Raw genomic sequence first — 26,353 nt, 5'->3', positions numbered from 1 at the left:
CAAGAACATGTCAGACCTCTGCAGGGCGACAGGAAATTGGTATTTCCATGTATTATTTTGGCTGTAGTTCACTGGGATGCCGCACTGTACGGGGAATTTCCAAATGATTGCATCATGTTTCCTATTGCCAGTGTTGTAGCTGGCTGATATACGATACTACAAAGTTTAACTCATGTACCACCATCCTCTTACCCCTGAGTGAACGGCGCGTCCCCTCCTTCTCCTCGCTCTGCTCCTCTTGCCGGCAGCCATCGTGAGGTCCAGATTTCAGTTTAACAGCAGCGTGTGAGCTCCGAGAAGTCAGACAGGAAAGAAAGGAGGAGCTGTGTCCTGGAGTCTAATTTCATTCAAGCAATATACAGTGTGCCATATGACATGCTGCTGATTCGTCCAAAGAATACTATGCCAGAGATACGCTAAAAGCACAGTATGCCCGGGGGGGGGGGGGGTTGGCTCTGCCTGACATTGTACATTGTTAAGTACTACCAGGCAGTGCAACTGACATATGCTAGCTGGTGGATCAGAGCAGACGCTAACAACCCAGCCACAGTATTGGAGGCAGCACTGTTGGGCTCTTATCAAGCCCTGACGAATTTCATATACCGAGAGGGCAAATATCCAGTCAAATACCTTACTTCCAATATGTTAGCGGTGTTAGATATATGGAAGAAGACCACACGGGGGTATAGAGAGAGAGCGGATACTGAGGGGTGGTCTCCAGTGATGCCTCTATGGCGAAACCCTAAAATGCTGAAAAATTTTAGAAAATCTGGGGGCCTTAGTTGAGAGCTAGATCAGTGATCATTTAGAAATGAGGGAGACAATCAGTTAATGGATGGGGGTGGGAGGTGTAGGTCAAGACCGCTCAACATATGGTAGTTGCTGAGCTGATCCCATTAGCAATAGACCGCATTTGGGAGCGGAGAAGAGACGGAACCATTGACCATTTACAATAACTAGTTGAAGGAAGAGGAACTGCAGCGCTGTGGTGTGTGTGAATGTGTGAGTGGATGGGGTATCACTTCTAGAGTTGATGAAGCTGAATAACAATCCATAAACTGATATGTACTAATGTTGTTGAACAAGAGTATGTAACGAAGTATCATTATGATGTACACAAATATTGAGCATGTACAAGTGATGCTGTTGACGCTAGTCTCAAAACCATGTTGTAAGTCTGTTTTTCATGGGGGGTTTAAAAAAAAAAAGAAAAGCTTTAAATAAAGACTATAAAAATAAAATAAAAATAATAATACTAAAGCAAGCAAGTGGCAGAGCCTTGTGGATGCTGGAGATCCTGCGTGGCAACATGTATATAATAGGACGCATATAGGAGCTGAAATGGCAGCTCCAACCTAGGGCATTTAAATGCAAATGGCACATATGACCCCCTTCACCACACCCCAAAATGAACACGAACCACACACCAGATCACTTAAATGGCACCTGTCATGTTAAACATGGTGTTTGAGCTGAGGCAGCATGTTATAGAGCAGGAGGAACTGAGCAGATTGATATATAGTTTAGTGGGAAAAGATTCAGCAAAATCTGTAATTTATATTCCTGCTCATTCAGGGCTTTGAAGTCCAGGAGGCGGCCCTATCAGTGATTGACAGTAGTGTAGACCGAGCATGCTCGGCTGAACACCAGTTTGGCTCGAGCATCGGTATGCCCAGCCGAACACCGCTTATGCTCGAGTCAGTGTATTTAAATGTAATTTAGCATCTATTTCTGAAAAGTTTCTGCTGGGATTTAAACTCCCAACCCCTTGAACATTAGAGGCAAAGACCTTATCTACTCAGCTATAACGCTGAATGCTATTTATGCTATTTATTATGAATTTATATATTTTATATATTTTTTAGCAATTGTAAAAAATGTATGGCACAAAATAAATGTGTAATTACAATTTTTTTTATATATATATATATATATATATATATATATATGTTGGTAAGGCTGATTAGTCAGCCTGCATTTGTGGGAGGGGGGGAGGCTCTTCATATACGAGCCACACCCTCACTCACAGGCGTGTGTTTTCAGGTGCACAGCTGCTGCTGGGTGTCATTAGCACACTAGCTTCTCTGGTGGTAGGAGTCTTTCTTGGAGCTTGTTATTTTGCTCTCTGCTACCGTAGCATGCACGCGTCATACTACGCAAGTAGGTTGGGCTGGGGCCGTCTCTCCAGGCCGGTCGGATCCGACTTTGCTAGCGAACGGGAGGCTTCGCCTCAGAATCTGCTACCTCAGGTTTGCTCGTTTGGGCCTAAGTACTTCCATTTGCTTTTCATTTTTGTTTGTTGGTAATAAGAGTTGGTTCCTATAAATCTTACAAGTTTCACTTTGCTTCGTTCGTCTCGTATGAAAAGTTTCTTTACAGCAATCCGGCTGAAGTAAGAGTTACCCGGGCTGCACGTGATGTCATGTTTGGAGATCGGACGCAGTGTTTATTGTTTAGGCCTTTTGCTGTAGCTGTTCCTTGCCATGTGTCTCCCCCCCCCCTTTCCCCTCGCTACCACCATCTTTAAACTTCATGTATTTCACTTTTGTAAGCTGTGTACCGGGGTGGGCTCCCCAGGATACAGCAAAGTCACAGACATGGAAGCAACACTGACACCAGCTTTATATGCAAGAATATAAACTTTACTTTGGAGACAGTATTAACACAAGTACAAACAGTATAAGTAATACCCCAGGCCCACAGTCACCGTCCGATGGACAGGCCTAGCCTGCTGGCGTACACAGCAGAGCCTACAAGTCGTACTGTGCCGCTATAGAGGACACACCTAACCGGTGGCAGACGCAGCAGAGCCTGCAAGTCAATTACTGCGCTGCAGTCCAGTACAGTAAGGCCTAACAAAGCTATAACCAGGGGTCAAGTCCTGGGAAAAAAAGTGTGGGAACTCACCCAAGATCCACTGCAACCCCCCCCCCCCCTCCAAAAAATAATAATAATTTGTGTCGCTGCGGACTAAAAAATAAAATAAAAAAAATAACACTTTTAGAAAAGTTTGTCCTGGGATTCGATCTCATGACCTCTACACAGCAGAAGCAAGGCATATGCCCTCACAGCTATGAAAGCTGTCTAGCTTGTTACTTAAAAAAAAAAATATAAGACTTCTACTGTAGGTAACTTTGCCCACTGTGTATGGATGTAGCAGAGCTGGGTGTGTTGGGGCAGCTGTCATGTGTATGGTTGTACACTAGGTATCAGTACACTAGGTATCAGTAGAAGTATCAAAAAAAAAAAAAAACACTTTTAGAAAAGTTTGTCCTGGGATTCGAACTCATGACCTCTACACATTACAGGCAAGGCATTTACCCTCACAGCCATAAAAGCTGTTGAGGTAGTTGCTTAAAAAAAAAAAACTAAGACTTCTACTTATACCTAGTGTACAACCATACACATGACAGCTGCCCCAACACACCCAGCTCTGCTACATCCATACACAGTGGGCAGCTGTCATGTGTATGGTTGTACACTAGGTATCAGTACACTGGGTATAAGTAGAAGTCTTATTTTTTTTTTTTTAAGCAACTACCTAGACAGCTTTCATGGCTGTGAGGGTAAATGCCTTGCCTCTGATGTGTAGAGGTTGTGAGTTCGAATCCCAGGACAAACTTTTCTAAAAGACATTCTAAATGATCTCGTAGTGAAGGAGATGATGTCATTAGGGGAGTTGCAGGCAGCGGCACCGCACAGACAACTGAAGCAGCTTCTCAACTGAAGCCGCCCCTCCTCCCCTAGCCTGCCCTGCACAGTGCGCTCCGTCTCCCCCTGTGAATCTGATTCAGCCGTGTTCTCCTGGCTTGAGGCTGAAAGGGAACGGTGTTCCTGCCATGAAAAAAGTGCAGGAACGCCGTTCCCATGCGTTCCCCCTCCACTCGACCCCTGGCTATAACCCTATCTAACTAGCTAATACAAGGCCTAGGCTAGTCTCTTCTACTTTAGGTGCCAAACAGTGAAGTACAATTGGTAATCAGGTGTACTAACCTGCGTCCGTTTTGGGCCCTAGGATGCCGCTTACCCAGGATGGCCACCAAGCTCTCAGCAACCGTGCGGCCTTGCTTGATGCTAAGGTTTTCTGTCCATACACTGGAACTGGTCTTCCTGGGACAACCTCTCTTTCAAAGTGCTGGATCCAGACAGGGGACAGCAGATGCTCTCCTTCCTTTGAGTATCCATTCACTGCTGGACATCTGCAAGCCAGGATGGAATCGGATTCAGCCCCTCACAGCACAATCCGTCCACCATGTCAGATCAACACTTACTGGTTCACCCAGAAGCATGCTGACTGTGCTGCAAAACAGCGGCCTCTAGTGCCCGGGATGCCAAATGACAGCTCCAGTACAATTTAAACATAAATATACAGGCAGAGCTTATCCACAATCTCATACTTTCATGCTCCGCTGTTATCCTTTTATCCGGCTTTTATTTCATGTCTTATGCTGCATCCGTACGTCTTCACTGTACTGCACTTTTCTACTCTTGGTTCGTATTCACTCAGATTGGTCTCACATTCAAGCTGCACTCACCTGTTGGCTGTTACATCTCATTCCGTCCCCAGCCGACAGCCGGATCATTACATGTTGTATACTCGGTTTACAGCCATAGCTGCTACTGTTACTCCGTTTTCATGCTCTGGACGCACCACCCTGGTGTTCCCACCTTGCTCCACTCACAACCAGAGCTGTGTTTATACCAATTTTTATGCTCTGCTTATACCCAAAGTTGTGTTCACACTTCTACTGCTACACCAGGTTGTATACCCCACTCACCAAAGCCGCTTTCCATGTCTGCGGTCACATCAAGTTAATATTCCGTTCACATCCAAAGCTGCGTCCCCATGTCTGCTTTTCACATCTTGTCCTATACTCCTTTCACTACTAGAGCTGCGTCCACATGTCTGCTTTCGCATCACGTCAATACTCTGCTCACTTTCAAGTTGCATTTATACGTCTGCTTTATACCATGCTTTTCATGCGCTACCCATACTCAGAGCTGCGCCTATACCACGTTTTTAGGTACCACTCACATCCAAAGCTGCATTCACCCATTTGTTGTTACATCATGTATTGTACTCTGCTCCCACTCAAAGCTGCATTCTCCTGTTTATTGCTACATCATGCTTTTGCTCAATCTCACCGGGGCAGTCTTCACCCACCGCTCTGGTACCTCTCTCCTGACAAACATAACTGCGTTCTTTTCAGGCTTACGCTCCCTTCCTCGTGGTCTGTCACATTCCATAGGCCTAGTTTCTGTTTAATCCTGGTTCATAATCACTCAGACTGGTCTCCTTTTACTTCTGGTTCGTATTCACTCAGATTGGTCTCCTGCCCCAGTTCACCAAACAGCTCCTCAGCGGAGGTCAGTGGGCCGATAGGAGTACGTTTCCTGCTATGTTTTCACAAGCTGTTCATTTGTTTGTCACGATAAGAGACTTCTCTTAGCGAACTTGCAATGCCTCAGGCATTTCATGTTTACGTTTATGGTTCACGGTAGTTAGTGTTTTATGTATGCACGTGCTTCGGATTACTAATGTCTATATTTTTAACGCCTGTTGGCAGTCATGTTCCTTAGGCCACCTTCTAGCCAATCCAATCATTCAAGTCGCTTCATATGCCATCAGGTCCGGCTTACGTTTTAATTACTTATCGTCACCGCAACGTCATCCCTCTGGCTTCGGGGGCCCTATGACCGATCCGGCCTCATGGCTCCGGGGGCCCCTTGACCGCTTTTCATGTTTTGTTTGTTAAGGGTACGACATGGTTGTAGGCTGGTTAGTGTCCCAGGTTTCTGTTGGAGGTTATGCAAGTCCATGTCTTTGTCTTTCTAGGTTATCGAGTCCCGGTTGCTTACTAAACCCGTTGGGTTAAGGCCCAATCTTTTCCCCAGCCGTCCTTAATTTTAAGGTTTGCATCCCGGCGGCTGCCCGGCCCCATGGGCCCCTGGTGGTTGCTTCAGCCCCATGGCTTCAGGGGTCTGACCAATGGTTGTCTGTCCACCTGTGCAGCTATGCTTTTGAATGACTCATATCTTTACCTGCTTGCCAGCTTATGTTATTAATTTTAGTTAATGTCCGTTATTATCTCCATTTTCTGTCACGTTTCCCTTCGTCTTTTCAGGTCATGCAGTTGAACTATTGGGGTCACCTTCCACGTCGGTCAGGTCTCGTTCCTAATGATATTTCGCCTTGCATGTTATTCAGGCCACGTAGTTTATCTTGGGTATCGCCTGCCACATCGGTCAGGCTCATGGTTTAATTCACGTGCACCTTATTCATGTCACTTTTCATAGTTCTAAAAAAAAAAAAAAAAACTCGGCCCCATGGCTTCGGGGGCCCGACGACTGTTTTCAAACCTGCTGGGCTGATTGCCTGGTTGGTTGTCCATCTGTGCATCTAGGCTGATTTGGCCCCTATGTATCGCACACATACCTGCTTCCCTAATAATCCATGTTGATCGCTCCATGTTGATCCATGGCTTCGGGGGCCCGACGACTGCTTCGGCCCCATGGCTTCGGGGGCCCGACGACTGCTTTGGCCCCATGGCCCCTATGTATCGCATACATACCTGCTTCCCTAATAATCCATGTTGATCGCTCATTTTATGTTTTGACCGCAAACTGGTCCGGTTCGCCCTACAGCATTATTGTCATGTCTTACGCAGATATTTAGTCTTTCTTTAATTGTTCATGCTTTCGTTCAGGTCCTGCCAGAGGAAGAACAAGTAGGGCAATTCGCTCTAGCATTTCAGTCTCTGATTGTAGTCGATCATATCTTGTCAACCAGGTCCCCGCGCAAAGTCTTTGCCTTCTTACCACGACCAGGAATTCATTTTCGCCAGTAGCTTCATTGCATTGCATTCCCTCACTCATGGGAGGGCATAGACAGAATCTTGTACAGTGGAGGAAATAATTATTTGACCCCTCACTGATTTTGTAAGTTTGTCCAATGACAAAGAAATGAAAAGTCTCAGAACAGTATCATTTCAATGGTAGGTTTATTGTAACAGTGGCAGATAGCACATCAAAAGGAAAATCGAAAAAATAACTTTAAATAAAAGATAGCAACTGATTTGCATTTCATTGAGTGAAATAAGTATTTGAACCCTCTAACAAAAAAAGACTTAATACTTGGTGGAAAAACCCTTGTTTGCAAGCACAGAGGTCAAACGTTTCTTGTAATTGATGACCAAGTTTGCGCACATTTTAGGAGGAATGTTGGTCCACTCCTCTTTGCAGATCATCTCTAAATCCCTAAGGTTTCGAGGCTGTCTCTGTGCAACTCTGAGCTTGAGCTCCCTCCATAGGTTTTCGATTGGATTAAGGTCCGGAGACTGACTAGGCCACTCCATGACCTTAATGTGCTTCTTCTTGAGCCACTCCTTTGTTGCCTTTGCTGTATGTTTTGGGTCATTGTCGTGCTGGAACACCCATCCACGACCCATTTTCAGTTTCCTGGCAGAGGGAAGGAGGTTGTCGCTCAGGATTTCACGATACATGGCTCTGTCCATTTTCCCGTTTATGCGAATAAGTTGTCCTGTGCCCTTAGCAGAAAAACACCCCCAAAGCAAAATGTTTCCACCCCCATGCTTGACGGTGGGGACGGTGTTTTGGGGGTCATAGGCAGCATTTTTCTTCCTCCAAACACAGCGAGTTGAGTTAATGCCAAAGAGCTCTATTTTGGTCTCATCAGACCACAGCACCTTCTCCCAGTCACTCTCTGAATCATTCAGGTGTTCATTGGCAAACTTCAGACGGGCCTGCACATGTGCCTTCCTGAGCAGGGGGACCTTGCGAGCCCTGCAGGATTTTAATCCATTGCGGTGTAATGTGTTTCCAATGGTTTTCTTGGTGACTGTGGTCCCTGCTAATTTGAGGTCATTAACTAACTCCTCCCGTGTAGTTCTAGGATGCTTTTTCACCTTTCTCAGAACCATTGACACCCCACGAGGTGAGATCTTGCGTGGAGCCCCAGAGCGAGGTCGATTGATGGTCATTTTGTGCTCCTTCCATTTTCGAACAATCGCACCAACAGTTGTCACCTTCTCTCCCAGCTTCTTGCTAATGGTTTTGTAGCCCATTCCAGCCTTGTGCAGGTCTACAATTTTGTCTCTGACATCCTTGGACAGCTCTTTGGTCTTTCCCATGTTGGAGAGTTTGGAGTCTGCTTGATTGATTGATTCTGTGGACAGGTGTCTTTTATACAGGTGACTAGTTAAGACAGGTGTCCTTAATGAGGGTGACTAATTGAGTAGAAGTGTCTAACCACTCTGTGGGAGCCAGAACTCTTAATGGTTGGTAGGGGTTCAAATACTTATTTCACTCAATGAAATGCAAATCAGTTGCTATCTTTTATTTAAAGTTATTTTTTCGATTTTCCTTTTGATGTGCTATCTGCCACTGTAAACCACTGTAAACCTACCATTGAAATGATACTGTTCTGAGACTTTTCATTTCTTTGTCATTGGACAAACTTACAAAATCAGTGAGGGGTCAAATAATTATTTCCGCCACTGTATATTATGTCTTCATAGCTTCTTGCCGCACTAACCTCCGACTCCCTACAACCACGTTGAATCGGATTTTGGACAAGGTCCAGCATTTTTTCACGGTAGAAGATTCAGATAGTAGGTCGGTCTTCACGTCTCAAGCGTAAAAACAATTCTCAGGGGCGCACAGTAGAACAAAGCGCGGACCACGGCTAGCAGATAGCTGTTGTCTGGGTAACTATTCAAGGATTCTCTTCCTATCTACATGGTTCTTTTTGGCCCTCATTCCTGCATAGTCAAGGCAGTTAGGTTTTGGTCCCACGATCTCCTGACGCTAGGGCATTGCCAGTACTCGCACTAGAACCAAACTTTACAAGTTTCAGTTGGTTTTTATGATCCATTTCACAACGTTTTCTCGGTCCTCCATTCCGCTGTGGTGCAGTATCCGCAATATTGAGCATCATGTCTCTGGCCTTGTCATCCACAAGATGGGTTGTAGGTTTCCTACTGGTCTTGCCTCACATACCCCGAATTTTCGCTCTAGATCCCGGATGCCTTGCAGTTGGCTTGGGGATTAGTTTGTACATGCCATTCAAATTCCTTTTCTACCCTACTTGGCTTGGTTTTTGCCCACTTATAGGCCTACCCACGATCATGGCTTAGGGCACACAACAAGCCATTTAGTCAGGTCAGCTAAGACACGCCTAGCTGGGTTAGGTTGTTCCCGTTGTTTTCTCCCTAGGGTTCTTCGGATACCTCTTGGCCGTAGCCATGACCACAAATATATATATATATATATATATATATATATATCAAAAGGATGAGGCAGCACTCCAGGTCAAGTGAAAATGGTGGATCTTTTATTCCCTCTGCAACGTTTCAACCGTCTCAATGCGGTCTTTCTCAAGCATGCTTGAGAAAGACCGCATTGAGACGGTTGAAACGTTGCAGAGGGAATAAAAGATCCACCATTTTCACTTGACCTGGAGTGCTGCCTCATCCTTTTGATATTTATTCATTCATAGCCGCTTGAGCCCACGGCTGAGAGGACTTGCACCTATATTTCTGTCTTGTGCTGCTGGGACCTGCTTTTTGTTTCTCTCTCTCTCTCTCTCTCTCTCTCTATATATATATATATACAGACGTGGACAAAATTGTTGGTACCCTTTGGTCAATGAAAGAAAAAGTCACAATGGTCACAGAAATAACTTTAATCTGACAAAAGTAATAATAAATTAAAATTCTATAAATGTTAACCAATGAAAGTCAGACATTGTTTTTCAACCATGCTTCAACAGAATTATGTAAAAAAATAAACTCATGAAACAGGCATGGACAAAAATGATGGTACCCCTAGAAAACACAGAACATAATGTGACCAAAGGGACATGTTAATTCAAGGTGTGTCCACTAATTAGCATCACAGGTGTCTACAACCTTGTAATCAGCCATTGGGCCTATATATATGGCTCCAGGTAATCACTGTGTTGTTTGGTGATATGGTGTGTACCACACTCGACATGGACCAGAGGAAGCAAAGGAAAGAGCTGTCTCAAGAGATCAGAAAGAAAATTATAGACAAGCATGTTAAAGGTAAAGGCTATAAGACCATCTCCAAGCAACTAGATGTTCCTGTGAGTACAGTTGCACATATTATTCATAAGTTTAAGATCCATGGGACTGTAGCCAACCTCCCTGGACGTGGCCGCAGGAGGAAAATTGATGACAAATCTAAGAGACGGATAATCCGAATGGTAACAAAAGAGCCTAGAAAGACTTCTAAAGAGATTCAAGGTGAACTTCATGCTCAAGGAACATCAGTGTCAGATCGCACCATCCGTCGTTGTTTGAGCCAAAGTGGACTACATGGGAGACGACCAAGGAGGACACCATTGTTGAAAACGAATCATAAAAAAGCAAGACTGGAATATGCCAAACTACATGTTGACAAGCCACAAAGCTTCTGGGAGAATGTCCTGTGGACAGATGAGACAAAAATCGAAGTTTTTGCCAAGGCACATCAGCTGTATGTTCACAGACGAAAAAATGAAGCATATCAAGAAAAGAACACTGTCCCTACTGTGAAACATGGAGGAGGCTCTGTTATGTTCTGGGGCTGCTTTGCTGCGTCTGGCACAGGGTGTCTTGAATCTGTGCAGGGTACAATGAAATCTCAAGACTATCAAGGAATTCTAGAGAGAAATGTACTAGCCAGTGTCAGAAAGCTTGGTCTCAGTCGCAGGTCATGGGTCTTGCAACAGGACAATGACCCAAAACACACCGCTAAAAACACCCAAGAATGGCTAAGAGGAAAAAATTGGACTATTCTAAAGTGGCCTTCTATGAGCCCTGACCTCAATCCTATTGAGCATCTTTGGAAGGAGCTGAAACATGCAGTCTGGAAAAGGCACCCTTCAAACCGGACACAACTGGAGCAGTTTGCTCATGAGGAGTGGGCCAAAATACCTGCTGAGAGGTGCAGATGTCTCATTGACAGTTACAGGAAGCGTTTGATTGCAGTGATTGCCTCAAAAGGTTGCGCAACAAAATATTAAGTTAGGGGTACCATCATTTTTGTCCATGCCTGTTTCATGAGTTTATTTTTTTACATAATTCTGTTGAAGCATGGTTGAAAAACAATGTCTGACTTTCATTGGTTAACATTTATAGAATTTTAATTTATTATTACTTTTGTCAGATTAAAGTTATTTCTGTGACCATTGTGACTTTTTCTTTCATTGACCAAAGGGTACCAACAATTTTGTCCACGTCTGTATATATATATATATATATATATATATATATATATATTGCATAATATGTGGTAAAATATGTGGCAAACTACTACTGAAGTTTTAGCCATAATATATTTACATATATTATATTTTCTAAATATATAATAATATATTTAAATATATTATGGCTAAAAACGTATATGTTTCTGCCGGGATTAGAACTCCCTACCTTGTACATTAGAGACAAAGTTTAGCATTCAGCTTTATAGCTGAGTGTATAAGATCCTTGCCTCTAATGTACAATGTGGGAGTATAAATCCAAGCAGAATCTTTATTAGAAATGTTATTTCTAATAAAGCACTGACTCCATATATGGATATAGCTATATATGGAGTCAGAGCAGGGACTCCGAAGCCAAACTAGAGTCCCGACACCATCCCCTCTTCAGAGCAGGGGGTGCCTGGGGTTCTCTAATTTACTTCCATTGTGCTCAGGTGCTCGGTAGAACACTCGATCATCGCAAAGTGTTCTACTCGAGCACATGAGCACCTTGGTGCTTGATCAACACTAATTGACGGCTATCTCTGTATACACAGTCATAGAGGGAAGGCTGTCAGTCACTGATAGGTCCGTCTCCTGGACTTCAAAGGCCAGAATGAGCAGAAATTTAAAAGAATAAAATACATGTTATACTGAATCTTTTCCCACAGAACTATACATCAATCTACTCAGCTCCTCCTGCTCTCTAACATGCTGTCTGCAGATTTCATTGCACTTTCATGGTGGCACACATCAGATCCCGCTAAATAAACATGTATAGACCATACTTCCCAACTTTTGAAAAGAAGAAAAAGGGACAGTATGTGCGGTACACAAAGCAAATTTTTTTCATACTAGGCCACACCTCTAACTCCGCCCAAAACATAACTACACACACCAAAATCTTACCCAATCCCCCTAAAGTAGTTATGCCAACACTGTGCCCCCTTCACAGGTTATGATCAAATATGTGCTCCCTCGCAGTGCTTATGCCTACATTGTAACCCTTCACCATAGTCATGCCAACATGTGCCCCCTCATTGTAACAATGCCCAGATTTGTGCCCTCTCACAGTAGTTATGCCCTGATTTGTGCCCTCTCACAGTAGTTATGCCCTGATTTGTGCCCTCTCACAGCATTTATGCCAGATATGTGCCCCCTCATTTAGACCAAAAGAGACCAAACCAATAACCCCACAAAAAAGGAGGAAGACACTAATATAAAATATATGTAGCTTTATAAATACATGAGATAATTATACAGTAACATAAGGCACCTGGTCATGGGAGGAAGGGACTGCCCGTGTATCGGAGCAATGGTCCCCCCCACCATCACATGCACCGTACTGACAGGGGAACAAACCAGAATATCCAAAGTGTTATGCCCCACACTGGTAGATCATGTAAAATTAGCCAGAGTAACATATAGCAAAACGCATGTCCTAAGTTGATATCATATAAGCCTCCTGACTAAGCCCTTTCCTGGCGAAACGCGCGTCGAGGTATAGTCCTGTCCAGACATCCCGTGTTTCCACAAGTTATGGGTAATTAGTGCATTCCTATCTTTATCTATAGTATTCTCATGTGGTTGTCATATTGTTGAGATGCTACCGCTGCCGTGTCCTTGCCCAGTTTACACTTTATATTCGTGACCTAGCCTTCTTGTTATCATTGCAGGCTGGGCACTATTATTTTTATGGGCTGACAGACACAGCACGGGTGGCAGCTTACCGTATATGATATCAACTTAGGACATGCATTTTGCTATATGTTACTCTGGCTAATTTTACATGATCTACCAGTGTGGAGCATAACACTTTTGATGTTCTGGTTTGTTCCCCTGTCAGTACGGTGCATGTAAGGGTGAGGGACCGTTGCTCCGATACACGGGCAGTCCCTTCCTCCCATGACCAGGTGCCTTATGTTACTGTATAATTATCTCATGTATTAATAAAGCTACCGTATTTTTCGCCCCATAAGTCGCACCTTTTTCACACCAAAAATGGGGCAAATGCTGACATTTTTACATCGCAGGCTGCGATGTATGAGCAAGCGGGGAGGGACTGGGAGGAGGAGCTGGGGGCCGGCAATTGCGGCGGGGCCGGTGCAGTCACTGTACTCCAGCCCCGCCGCTCCAGTGCTGCACTATACAAATATAAAATGTCTCATTCAATTAAAAGTGATTAAACATGCCCCCCCCCTTTTAATATTACCGTACACCCTAACAGCTTCTGTAGAATACAGACAGGCCGGGCGGACGGCAGCGTAACTCCCTGATGTCACGTGCCTGCGCCGCCTACTTTATGAATGAAGCAGGCGGCGCAGGCACGTGACGTCAATGAGTGACGCGCCGCCCGGCCTGCCTGCCTGCATTGTACAGAAGCTGTTAGGGTGTATGGTAATATTAGGAGTGAGGGGGCATGTTTAATCACATTTTAATTGAATGAGAGATTTTATATTTGTATACTGCAGCACTGGAGCGGTGGGGGGGGGTTTTATGGGGGGCATTTGTGGATGGCACTGTTAAGGGGTGGGGGGTCTGTGGATGGCACTGTTATGGGCTGGGGGGTCTGTGAATGGCACTGTTATGGGGTGGGGGGGTCTGTGGATGGCACATATATAACAGTGCCATCCACAGATCCCCCATAACAGTGCCATCCACAGATCCCCCATAACAGTGCCATCCACAGATCCCCCATAACAGTGCCATCCACAGATCCCCCATAACAGTGCCATCCACAGATCCCCCATAACAGTGCCATCCAGAGATCCCCCATAATAGTGTCAGTCACAGATCCCCCCCCTGTAACAGTAGCCTTCACAGATCCCCCCCATAACAGTGTCCGTCACACATCCCCTCATAACAGTGCGTAATCCACAGATCCCCCATAACAGTGCCACCCCCAGATCCCCCCATAACAGTGTCCTTCACAGATACCCCATAATAGTGCCATCCACAGATCCCCAGTAATAGTGCCATCCACAGACCACCATTAGTTCCAAACCCACCAAAAGCACACCTTTTTGGTTAAAAATATTTTTTTTCTTATTTTCCTCCCCAAAAACCTAGGTACGTCTTATGGGCCGGTGAGTCTAATAGGGCGAAAAATACAGTACATATATTTTATATCAGTGTCTTCCTCAAGAGAATGCCAAGAGTGTGCTAAGCAGTAATCAAAGCAAAAGGTGGCTACTTTGAAGAACCTAGAATATGACATATTTTCAGTTGTTTCACACTTTTTTGTTATGTATATAATTCCACATGTGTTAATTCATAGTTTTGATGCCTTCAGTGTGAATCTACAATTTTCATAGTCATGAAAATAAATAAAACTCTTTGAATGTGAAGGTGTGTCCAAACTTTTGGTCTGTACTGTATATGCCTTAATAGGGGCTGTATTTTTTAATGCACAAGTGTTAATTGTCAGAAGAAAGTGTGGTTTGTGTTGAAGTTCAACAAGCCTGGAAATTTCTAAATTTTTTGGGAGCTACAGCAATACAGTGTGGATGTGGAAAGGGTAAGGTGTGTTAGGGGTAATAGGGCAGCAGTAGGAGCACAGCACGGAACAGACAAGGCAGCAAGTAGATGTGTGCACAGCTGTGTTGGGGCAGTAGTTGTAGTGGTAACTGTGTGGGGGTAATAGTAGTGGCAGTAATGGTAATGGAAGCAGCAGTATGGGGAATTAGCAGCAGGAAGTAGCAGCTGCGGTCGTGGCGACAGGATTAGCTGCCATTCAGTATGGAACATTATGGTAGGCAGACAGACAGCTGTGGTGACATGATAGGGCACCATCAGCAATGGCAGATCTATTCATCTGCCTTAGCTGGCGGTGTGTAAAAAACATCCATGCATAATTTTTGTAATGTTTTGTACATTGGCAGATGACAGCTTTGTCTTTTTGGGTGTGATGACACCACCTGTCATGTTGAAAACCCTTTCTGAGATAACACTGGAGGCTGGCCAAGAGAGTACCGAGAGAGCATATACCGTAGGCCAGAGTCCAGGTAGGACTGTACCTGTTTGTTCAGGCAGTTCGTCTCTGCTGATTTGCATCAACCTGGCACAGCACATGGAAAAATTGCCCCATCATGTTGATGATACTGAACTGACTGGTGTGGTTTCCGATGAAGATGGTGGGAGGTGGGTGATTTAGGGGGGTTGTGTGGGGTAGTGAGGGGTCTCAGACACGGTGGCAGGCATCTTCTTATCAAAAGTTGCAAAAGGCTGCGTACACAGTATATCCTGGTAATTTGTCCTGCTTTTCGGCATGAGGAAAATATTCCACTATTCTATATGATAGCAAGGGTCCAAAAGCTTCGCTATCCAGTAATCATCAGATTTCTTTATGTGAACGATACGCATGTCAAAACATAAGCAAGCAAGCTTACAGCCTTCCTTGTTCACCAGCATGCCTGAGGATCCAGTTTTTTTCCAGCTGATTGGCCAATTTTATCGTCATCGTCATCATCAGCCTTGTCCTCCTGCACAAGCAACTTCTCATCCTCCTGCTCTTCCTTCTCATCCAGTGGTAGATCCCCATCCTTATTTTGCGCTTCCTCCTCCATGTGGGTTCCCAACAGCTACAGGGTGGCAAACAAGATTTGTAAGCTGTTCTTCTTTCACCATCCTTTATTACTTGAGTATGAGTGTTTGCTCTAAGATACATATCAGGTGGATGACATTCTTGATGCCACAGTTGTCTCTACTGGCAAATGTGGTGGCCTCTTTGAAGGGCCTGAGAGAGGGACATTCATCTCTGATGAGCTGCCACTGCCTGGCCTAAAAACAACATATGCTCCATGCTGAGGTGGTCTGGTGGATGACAAAATTCACTGCTTTACATTGTTTGTACAGACAATCTAGCATTATGTAAGGTGAAATTCCAGCAAGTTGAAATGAGCAGTGCAACAGCAGACCATTCTATCGCTGCAAGTCCAGGATGGAGTTCCTTGACACATTAGAATGGCCAAAATACAAGGACAGTCTCCTTGACATGGCTAGCACTCTCTGCATTCCACTGTACTTTTTCATAAGGCATTGTACCACTAAATATATCATGTGTGCCTTGCAAGGAAAATGTGTTATTTTCCCCAAATGCCAAGCCCTACACAGCATGGCAATGTTTTACTTTACATATATGAAAAGAGAGATTGGAAAAAGGAGCACCTTTCTGCCTTGTTTTTGTTGGGGATGGGAGGATGTCGTGGAGGAGGATATGTAGGAGGTGGATAAAGGCCTGGTGTAAGAACCAGACCAACACAAATGTGAAAGTATCAATAGGACCTGGCCCTATTACTGCAGTGCTGTGTCACCGCCGTCATAAAAAAACATTGACCCAGGTCTTGTCCAACACACAATCATTGTGATCCTCACCCTCCAGGCCACTATTATCAGACTGTGTTATGTCATTGTGGGCTCCTTGGCCCTCTCCTGACTCCATGCTCTGCATTTGTCCAGAGTGCCACTGTTGCTACCGCTGCCCCTACTGCCACCACCACCACCAAGACATCTACAATAAACTTCCTTCGCATGGCAGTCCAAACGATGACTGTTCTCACCGAAGTCATCAACAGCAAGACTATTTTGAGTTTGTTCCATAGCACATGAGGTTTTGTGGCCTCAAAAAAAGAGGATTCCACTGAAAAGCTGCTCTAGGGTTGCAAGGAGGAGAAGCTTGAGGAATGCTGTGACCCCTGGCTCCAAGGCATGATATTAGACTCAGAGGTGTCATCCACATACTGCTGTGACTGAGAGGCAAAGTAAGCCATCTAGTCTACAATATCATCCTCTTTGTCCTCAATAATAACGTGGCACCGTTCGGACGCGAGAGAGAACTGTGACCTAATGCTAATACTACTGGCTGGATGGCTAGTTCTGCTACTACTGTTTGCACTACTACTCACATTCTGACTCGTGGATGATGAGGCATGGGTCATTGTTTTGCTATTCTTCCATTTACAATCCACTTTATTACGAGGCCTATAAACAAAAAGTTACAGGTTTGGTACCCACAGATTTTAAATATTTTAAATAATACTAGCCAAAATGCAAGTGTTTTTTCAAATTTAAAGACAGAGGTCCAACTAAATGTCCTTCCCTTTCTACAAATTTTTCGGGGCAGCAGCCCACACCCCTTTCCAGCTTTTGGCACACATCTTAAGGGAAAGTGGCAAGGGCATCATAAAAGCCTAGAGATGAATGGGATGCAAGGTACATGGGAGATGATAACTCTCCCCCTATGTGATGTTAAATACCGTACCTTTTTGTTGAAAAGGACACGGTTTATAGCAGTATAGCTAACCAGAAGAATAAGGCTAGGGCTACACGACAACATGTGTTGCGTGACATTTTGTCGCACCAATGTTGCACAACCATTTTTATAATGATAGTCTATGGTGTTGCAGTGTAGTTGTGCCCTATGTGTTGTCGTGTAGCCCTTGCCTTTATACTTGCGAGCACCAATGCTCCTTCATCAGGCAGGTTTACAAATGTATTACTGAGAAAAAAAAATGGCATTTAAAAGATGTTACACACATTTGTACATGTGATGAACTGATGATACATACACTGAACAAAAATATAAACGCAACACTTTCGGTTTTGCTCCCATTTTGCATGAGCTGAACTCAAAGATCTGAAACATTTTCTACATGCACAAAAGATCCATTACTCTCAAATATTGTTCACAAATCTGTCTAATTGGCTTATTACACTGGCATATTCAGTGTAATTAGCCCAATGACCCCTGAAGGATTTTTTTGATTTTGTGTTTACATTTTTTATTGTATTGCATACAATGAAATGGGAAGCTTTTTTACGGTGTTCTTTATGTGGTAAAACTGGTCTTTTACCTTCATTCTCCAGGCCAGTTATATTTATATCGTTTCTCTTGTGTTTGAAAAATATATTTTTTTCTTTTCAACGCCATAATCTGACCTCCATCAATTTTTGATAGGCAATCTGTTGTTTTTATTAATACCATTTTGTAGTTTGCATGACTTTTTGATAATTTTTTATTAACTTTTTTTTTGGAGGTGAAGCAATGAAAAATTTGGTCAATTGGTCCCTGATTGCCATATGGGATAAATATTTTAATTATACAGCTAATTTTGAACGTGGTGATGCCTATGATATTTATTTATTTATTTTTAATTTTGGGGAACGGGGGTGATTTAGATTTTTCTTTTTTTTCATATTTTTAAAAACATTTTTAACTGAGCACTAAGGACAGGAAACTCAGCATGTGTAGCGCTGTCAGACTTCAGAGCAGTGGACATCCCCAGTGAAATACATATTAGGGTTCTGCAGCAACAGACCCAAAATAAATAAGTTAGGAAAGCTAAACCTGTGTTAACTCAATGGGCCATGTATACTACAAGCCACCATGCTTTTATTCTTGCATTTTGAGGAATCTACAGCTACACTTTAAGCATTTGATTGTTGCCTTTACAGTTAATATTTCATGTAATATCAGGCACAGTAATGCTATTGTGAAACTTTTGGACATAATGCCGTAAGGCTAAATGCAATGTCTCAACTTGTTTTACAGTGAGTGTTAAGTAAGGGGTTACGTCATGACTTGAACCAGTTTAAACTGAGCAGAACATGTGTAACATAATGTGCAAGGTTAAAAAAACTCCATCAAGGTCAATCGATAATTCCACAATGTTGAACCATAGTTTTCCAAAACCATCCTCATGAGGCAAAAGCCAAACGGGCTATATCCAGCAAACTAGCAAAACTAACATCGTATCTTACAAATAGATACCCAAACCCCAGGACAGAAAAAGAGCAAGCTAGGCATGTTTAAGAGTTAGTAATGAACCACTACTTTAACCCCACATACCATGTACAGCTTGAACTAACAGATGTCCTTTGCATTTTAAGCTACTTTCACATCTGCGCCTTCCCTTTCCGCTATTGAGATCCGTCATAGAATCTCAATAGTGGGGGGACATTTCCGTTTTGTCCCCATTCATTGTCAATGGGGACAAAACTGAACTAAACGGAGTGCACCAGAATACATTCCTTTCTGTTTCATTGCTTCCCCATCGCAAACTGAATAATGCTACAAGCAGCGTTTTTCTGACCGCCATGTGGTGCAGAGCAAGATGAATCCATCATGACACACAATGTAAGTCAATGGTGGTGACACAAAAGAAAATGGATCCGTCCCCCATTGACTGTTGCCACATTGTGGCAGAATTTTGGATTGGAGACTTATTCATGCACTAGGACAGATTTTCAGGGCATTTGGACATTTTTTTTTTTTTTTTTTTTACATAAACCAAGCCAACAAATAGGTGTTTTGAACTAATCTGGGCAAGACAGTTTAAACATACACCAGATTTATCATTCAACCACTATGATAAATTTGCCAGATTTTCAAACACTATGGGCATCTAAAACGCCGGTCTTAATAACTCCGTGTGCTGATGGTGAAGTTTTGAAAAGGCATAATTTTACATAATTTCAGCGCATACACTACCGGTCTAGATCTACGCCAGCTTTCTTGCTGGCTTTAATTTAGACCATTTTCTACACCTAAAACAGGCATAGAAATTGATGAGACGAGCCTGCCGTCCTGTCTCCTTTCCCACCCACACCCCTTTCTTTTAGACCTGGCGTGAACGGGCAAAAGTCGCAGATTGCGGCGCAAATGGCCTTATCCCAATCTTATTCCAGTAAAGGGATGGTGTAGCAAGAGGAGGGACAGAAATGCTAGAACTAAAGGAGTTTTCTGGTTGTTAGAAGTTCTTCCCCATGCACAGGAAAAGGGATAACTATTAGATTGGCAGGGGTCCTACCGCTGAGACCCTCACTAATCACGAGAACAGGCACCCTCTACCCCCCAAACTGAACAGAGCGGTAGGTTGGGTATGCACATTGCCACTCCGTTCCATTCTATGAGAGTTCCAAAAATAGCAGAGCGCTGTACTTGGCTATCTCTGGAACTCCCATAAAGATGAATGAAGCCACAGAGCACATGCCAGACCTACTGCTTCATTCATTTCTGAGTGGTCTGAGTGGTAGGGGGTCCCTGTTCTTGTGATCAGAGGTAGGACCCTACAAGTCCTATAGTAATATCCTATTCTGTGAATAGCAGATAACTTGTATCAAGTGGAATACCATTTTAGACATAAATTACATTTATCACACATTGTGTGAAATTTGATTAATTTTGACACAAATGACAGCAATGCTTCTGACTTTAAAAATTGCCCTCCTGATAAATCTCCCCCAATGCACTTTAGTATCAAAAGACTTTCACTTGGCTTATTTTGTATTATATCTCTTACCACCGCGCTGAATATCTGAAGTCATAATCGGCACAATGATGCTATTGTGAAACATTTGACCTACTTCCATAGATGCTGCAATGTGTGAACTTATTGTTTTACAATGAGTCACTTATGGGGCGACAATAATCTGAAACCACTTTACCTGAACCTGTCATTCTTCAGTGTTGATCCAGAGGAAGGCAAATTTACAATTTGCTTCAGATTAGGTTCAGATGCATTGTGTTTTTCTATGGATTTTAAGAGATTTTAGGACTCCCTTTGCGCCAGAATACTGTGGACTCTGTGATTTCATGCTGCTTCCAGCTCTATGGAAATGTGGGCAAAAAAGGCTCAATCTTAAAACATTGTGCTTCCCTCACAGTAGTAATGCTCTCAGTGCACCCCTTTACAGCAGTTATGCCCTTAATGCCCCCCTTCACATTTGTTAATGCCCAAATTGTGTCCTTTCACAGTAGTTATGCCCTCAATGGACCCCTTCACGGTAGTTATGCCCACACTGTGCCCCCTCACAGTAGATATTCCCAAATTCTGCCCCCTCACAGTAGTTATGCCCTCATTGCGCCCCTTTACAGTAGTTATGCCCACATCACTCCCCCTCACAGTAGTTATGCCCACATTGTGTCCCCCTGACAGTAATTATCCCTTCGTTGTGCCCCCTTCACAGTAGTTATGCCCTCTCTGTACCCCTTCACAGTAGTTATGCCCTCATTTTTCCCCACTTACATCAGTTATGCTCTCTCTGTGCCCCCTTCAGAGTAGTTATAGAAACATAGAAACATAGAACATAGAAACATAGAATGTGTCGGCAGATGAGAACCATTTGGCCCATCTAGTCTGCCCAATATACTAAGTACTATGGATAGCCCCTGGCCCTATCTTATATGAAGGATGGCCTTATGCCTTTCCCATGCATGCTTAAACTCCTTCACTGTATTTGCAGCTACCACTTCTGCAGGAAGGCTATTCCATGCATCCACTACTCTCTCAGTAAAGTAATACTTCCTGATATTACTTTTAAACCTTTGCCCCACTAATTTCAAACTATGTCCTCTTGTAGCAGTTTTTCTTCTTTTAAATATTCTCTCCTCTTTTACCTTGTTGATTCCCTTTATGTATTTAAAAGTTTCTATCATATCCCCTCTGTCTCGTCTTTCTTCCAAGCTATACATGTTAAGGTCCTTTAATCTTTCCTGGTAAGTTTTATCCTGCAATCCATGTACTAGTTTAGTAGCTCTTCTCTGAACTCTCTCCAAAGTATCAATATCCTTCTGGGGATATGGTCTCCAGTACTGCGCACAATACTCCAAATGAGGTCTCACTAGTGCTCTGTAGAGCGGCATGAGCACCTCCCTCTTTCTACTGGTAATGCCTCTCCCTATACACCCAAGCATTCTGCTAGCATTTCCTGCTGCTCTATGACATGGTCTGCCTACCTTTAAGTCTTCTGAAATAATGACCCCGAAATCCCTTTCCTCAGATACTGAGGTTAGGACTGTATCACTGATTTTATATTCTGCTCTTGGGTTTTTACGCCCCAGGTGCATTATCTTGCACTTATCCACATTAAATTTTAGTTGCCAGATTTTTGACCATTCCTCTAGTTTTCCTAAATCCTTTTCCATTTGGTGTATCCCTCCAGGAACATCAACCCTGTTACAAATCTTTGTGTCATCAGCAAAAAGTTATGCTGTCACTGTGCTCTCTTCACAGTAGTAATGCTGTCTGTGTGCCCCCCTCATAATAGTTATGCTTTCATTGTGCCCCTCACAGAAGTTATGCCCTCTGTGCCCCCTGCAGAGTAGTTATGACCTCATTGTGCCACCTTCAGAGTATTTATTCCCTCATTGTGTCCATATTATGTGCATATTACCTCATTGTGCCCCCTCACATTAGTTATGCCCTCTCTGCGCCCCAAGTAGTAATGCCATCTCTGTGCCCTCCTCACAGTAGTTATGCTCTTATTGTGCCCCCTCACAGTAGTAATTCCCCCTCTGTGCCCCCTTCACAATAGTAATACCCTCTCTGTGCCGCTTTCACAGTAGTAATGCGCTCTCTGTGCCCCTCAGCATTAATAAACCCTCCCCCCAAAACAGTAACTACTCACCTTGTCCCATTCCCGATGATCACATTGCCTCCAGCTCTCCCCTGGAGGCACAGATCCCGCTGCAGCACAGTGTGAGAGGAATGCATAGGCAGATTCCTGGGGTCCTCCTACATAGTCCGGAAGCGCAATCTGTACCTGCAGGATTGAATGATGAAGCAGGGAGCAGACGGCTCCCTGCTTCATCATTCAGTGCGCCGGCTGGGGGAGGGAAGGAGCGTGGAGAGCTGAGCGGTCAGTAAGTAAAAGGACCGCCTGCTCCCCGATGCTCTAGCAATGAGCGCTTCCATCTGTATTGATGGAAGTGCTCTTTGCATCCGGCACCCCCCTGAGAGCTGGCACCCAGGGCGGACCGCCAACCACTACCCCCTTGGCATGCCACTGGATAAAGATAGAGCAGATGAACAGTGCGAAACAAAAGGGATTAATGGGGATTTAGAGGGTCTGAGGTTAGAAAGGAAAGTAGGGAGATGACTAGGAGTAAGCAGGTACCTAAGAAAAATAATGGTGTTGGCAATATCAAATAATTGCTGGTGAAAGCAACACATCATGTATTTAAAATGGTTAAGCTGGAAATTCGAATGACAGGTATAGATTATAATGTAGTGGGCATACCAGAAACCTGACTAGATGAGAGCAATCACTGGAGATTGGAGATGTATACTGTATTTAGAAAGGCCAGAAAAGATATAAGAGGGAAAGGTTTTGCAAAATGCATCTAAAGATGGGTACTGAATGATGACATTAGGGAAGGCTCTGACAGTGTGAAGTCTTTATGGGTTAGGCTACTTTCACTCTTGCGGCAGCAGTGGGGACAGGCCGGAAGGCATGACGCAAGGTGGCCGGACAAAAGCCCTGCTGCCTCAATGGTGCAAGTAGCCTTAGCCAAAACTTTGTAAGATACTTAAAGCGAACCTTTCACCTGCATTTCACTTAATAAACTATCAAAAGTACCTTATAGATCACTCCAGGCTTTATCGCGCGGACTCAAGTGCGATCCTGTAATTCAGTTACAGGATCGCGCTTGAGTCCGCGCGATAGACGGAATCGCGCTGCTACTGAGGCCGACGGCGCATGCGCCGCCTGTACAAGCGCGGTCCCGGCGACTGAGCCGGGTGTCAATTAGACTGCATAGAGGCGGGGTTAGGGCAGGGGAGTTACAGCCTGGAGTGAGGGAAGGGCTACCCCCTTGACTTCTATTGTGACTTGTGGAGCTGGAGAAGAGTACTTTATAAGGCTATTTTTTTCATGCATATACATAGCACAAAAGCGGGACAAGACTGTATGATAACACAATGAGGATGATCTATAAGGTACTTTTGATAGTTTATTAAGTGAAATGCAGGTGAAAGGTTTGCTTTAAAGGAAGCCTGTCTCTTCCAAAATTGGTTGCAAAGTAAGCATACCTAATTAAATCAAATAAGCAGACTTCTGACGTTATTGACCTCTCAGTGTAGCATATATTAAAGTGAGCTTTTCAATCCATACTCACGAATATCAGATATTTCACCTTTATATTTCTTTTACTTAGTATATCCAAAAGCCTAAATAATCAATAAAAGCATACACTACGAGGGACGCTGAGATGCACATCACTCCATCCTCCTCCCCTCTGCAAAGTTACAACATAAACATCTTATGTTATTTCACGTTAAAGGGTTAACTTGCAACGACTTATACTGCTTAATACTGTGCAACTGCATTTCATATGTTTGGTGTGATATGTACCCTGTTCATTTGGACAGCACTGTTGAAAGGGTTAATGGACAATGAGAGACTTTTTGGACTGATAATTTTCCATAGCTACCATAAGGTGTAAAGAAGAACATGCTTTGGAGGGGAAAAAAGCCAGACATTGATTACCACCAAAACCAGAAAGCCTGACCTTTTGAATGCCAGGTGCTGCTATGCTATCATGTCTGAAAACCTGTACAGCCGTCTTAAAGGGGTTGTCTCATCTCAGACAATGGGGGTATATCGCTAGGATATGCCCCCATTATCTAAAAGGTATGGGTCCCATCACTGGGACCTACACCTATATTGAGAATGGAGTCCCATGGAGTGGTGGAGGGCGCACTGCGCATGCACAACTGCCCTCTATTCATTTCTATGGGGCTTCCAAAAATAGCCGAGCGCTGGGTCGGCCATTTTTAGTTGGGACCATAGAAGTGAATGGGAGTGGTGGCCGGTCATGCACGGTGCCCTCTCATTCACTTCTATGGGGAGAGCGCTTGGTGGTGGCCGGACCAGAGTCCTCCAGCCACCACTTTGCGGGGCTCCGTTTAGGAGATGGGTGCGGGAACCGCACCTATAAGACAATATGGACATATCCTAGCGATATGCCCCCATTGTCTGAAATTAGACAATCCCTTTAAGAGAGAGAGGGAAAGCTAGCTCGGGCCTTTCATCAGCATCAAACCCTTCTTCTGCCAGGGAGGAGACTGGAGAAGACAAACCTATGCAGGGGCGTTGCTAGAGTCTCAAAGGATCCGGGGCCCAAGCCCCAATGAATATGGCCCAATTCTTTAAGGCTACTTTCACACTTGTTGTAGCTTTCTCCTGCAGGCTGTTCTGGCAGGGTAACAGCCTGCCAGATGCGTGCTACTGCTAGTGCACCGTGCCGCCGGAAGTCTGCTCATATTCACTATAATCAGGCGGGCCGGAGATCCAGCCGCAGCATGGCAAACATGCCGAGAGGCGGCTGGAATAAAACTGCAGCATGCTGTCGTTTTTTTCAGCCCACCTCTCAGCATGTTTGCCGTACTCCCCGGGAAGTCAACCCTCCACGCGCACACCGCATTTTGCTGTACTTGCTATACAGCAGCACATACCTCTCACATCCAGGGCCTCTCAGGTGACATCTCCTCTGATGTAGATCTTTCCTGTCATCATCTTCTCCACTCGGTCCAGACAACTTCTTTCAGCTGCAACTGGTCTCTGCAGAGTGTGACACACAGACATCTTAGCTTTCTCTCTTTTCTATCATTATCCCCCAACTGGAGTCCCCACAGTGTTCTCCTGCTGCTCGCTGTGCTCCCTAATACCCCCCAAATACTATCCTGAAGAAAAATGAGTGCTGTACAGATAACCCCCCTCATAGTAATACTGCTCCTCGTAGTCCCACCAATAGTAATTCCCTTCTAGAATGCCCTCCTTAATTCTGTCCCCTACAGTGCCCCCAACAGTGATAATGCTCCCCAAGAGTGCCTCCATTAGTAGAAGAGCCCTCCAGTATTAATAATGCCCTCACAGACCCCTCAGTACTAATAAGGCCCCCATAGTGCTCTTTGTAGAAATAAGGCGGATCTATAAGACCCTCCTTTAGAGCCCCCAGTAGTAATAAGAACGCCTAATGTCCCCGGATTTAAAATGTCCCCAGTATTTATACTGCCCCCTCCTGTTATAATGCTCTCCCCTGAAGTGCCCCCTGTAGTTATATTCCTCCTCTTAGTGTCCTCACAAATTATAATTCCTCAGCCCCTCCACCATACAGTCCCATGTAAATAACACTATTTCCCTCCCTCCGCCATAGAATCCCATGTAAATAACATCACACCATCTCTCCGGCCCCCTACAGTATACAGTCCCATGTAAAAACATCCCTCTCTGTCTACAGCCCCCTCAATATACAGTCCCATGTAAATAACATCCCTCTCTGTCTACAGCCCCCTCCAAAATACAGTC

The 26,353-nt window shown here is 44.2% G+C and overlaps 1 protein-coding gene across 2 annotated transcripts in view; it reads right to left on the bottom strand.

The window, feature by feature from the left end:
* The window catches only part of LOC122937713 (ATP-binding cassette sub-family B member 5-like), a 383,155-nt gene that overhangs the window by 126,432 nt on the left and 230,370 nt on the right, over positions 1–26,353 (bottom strand). The window contains exon 1 of one of the 2 annotated variants that reach the window (XM_044292698.1): positions 193–296. The exons of the other annotated variant lie outside the window; for it this stretch is intronic. Coding sequence (XP_044148633.1) covers positions 193–252 — 60 coding nt within the window. The 5' untranslated portion in view covers positions 253–296. Of the gene's footprint in view, positions 1–192; positions 297–26,353 lie in introns of those variants that run through there. 2 annotated transcript variants of the gene reach the window in all.

The sequence above is a fragment of the Bufo gargarizans genome, chromosome 5, assembly GCF_014858855.1.
Source record: "Bufo gargarizans isolate SCDJY-AF-19 chromosome 5, ASM1485885v1, whole genome shotgun sequence".
Taxonomy (NCBI): Eukaryota; Metazoa; Chordata; class Amphibia; order Anura; family Bufonidae; genus Bufo; species Bufo gargarizans.
Note: the sequence above shows the minus strand (reverse complement) of the source record. Positions and strands in the feature narration are given on the sequence as shown.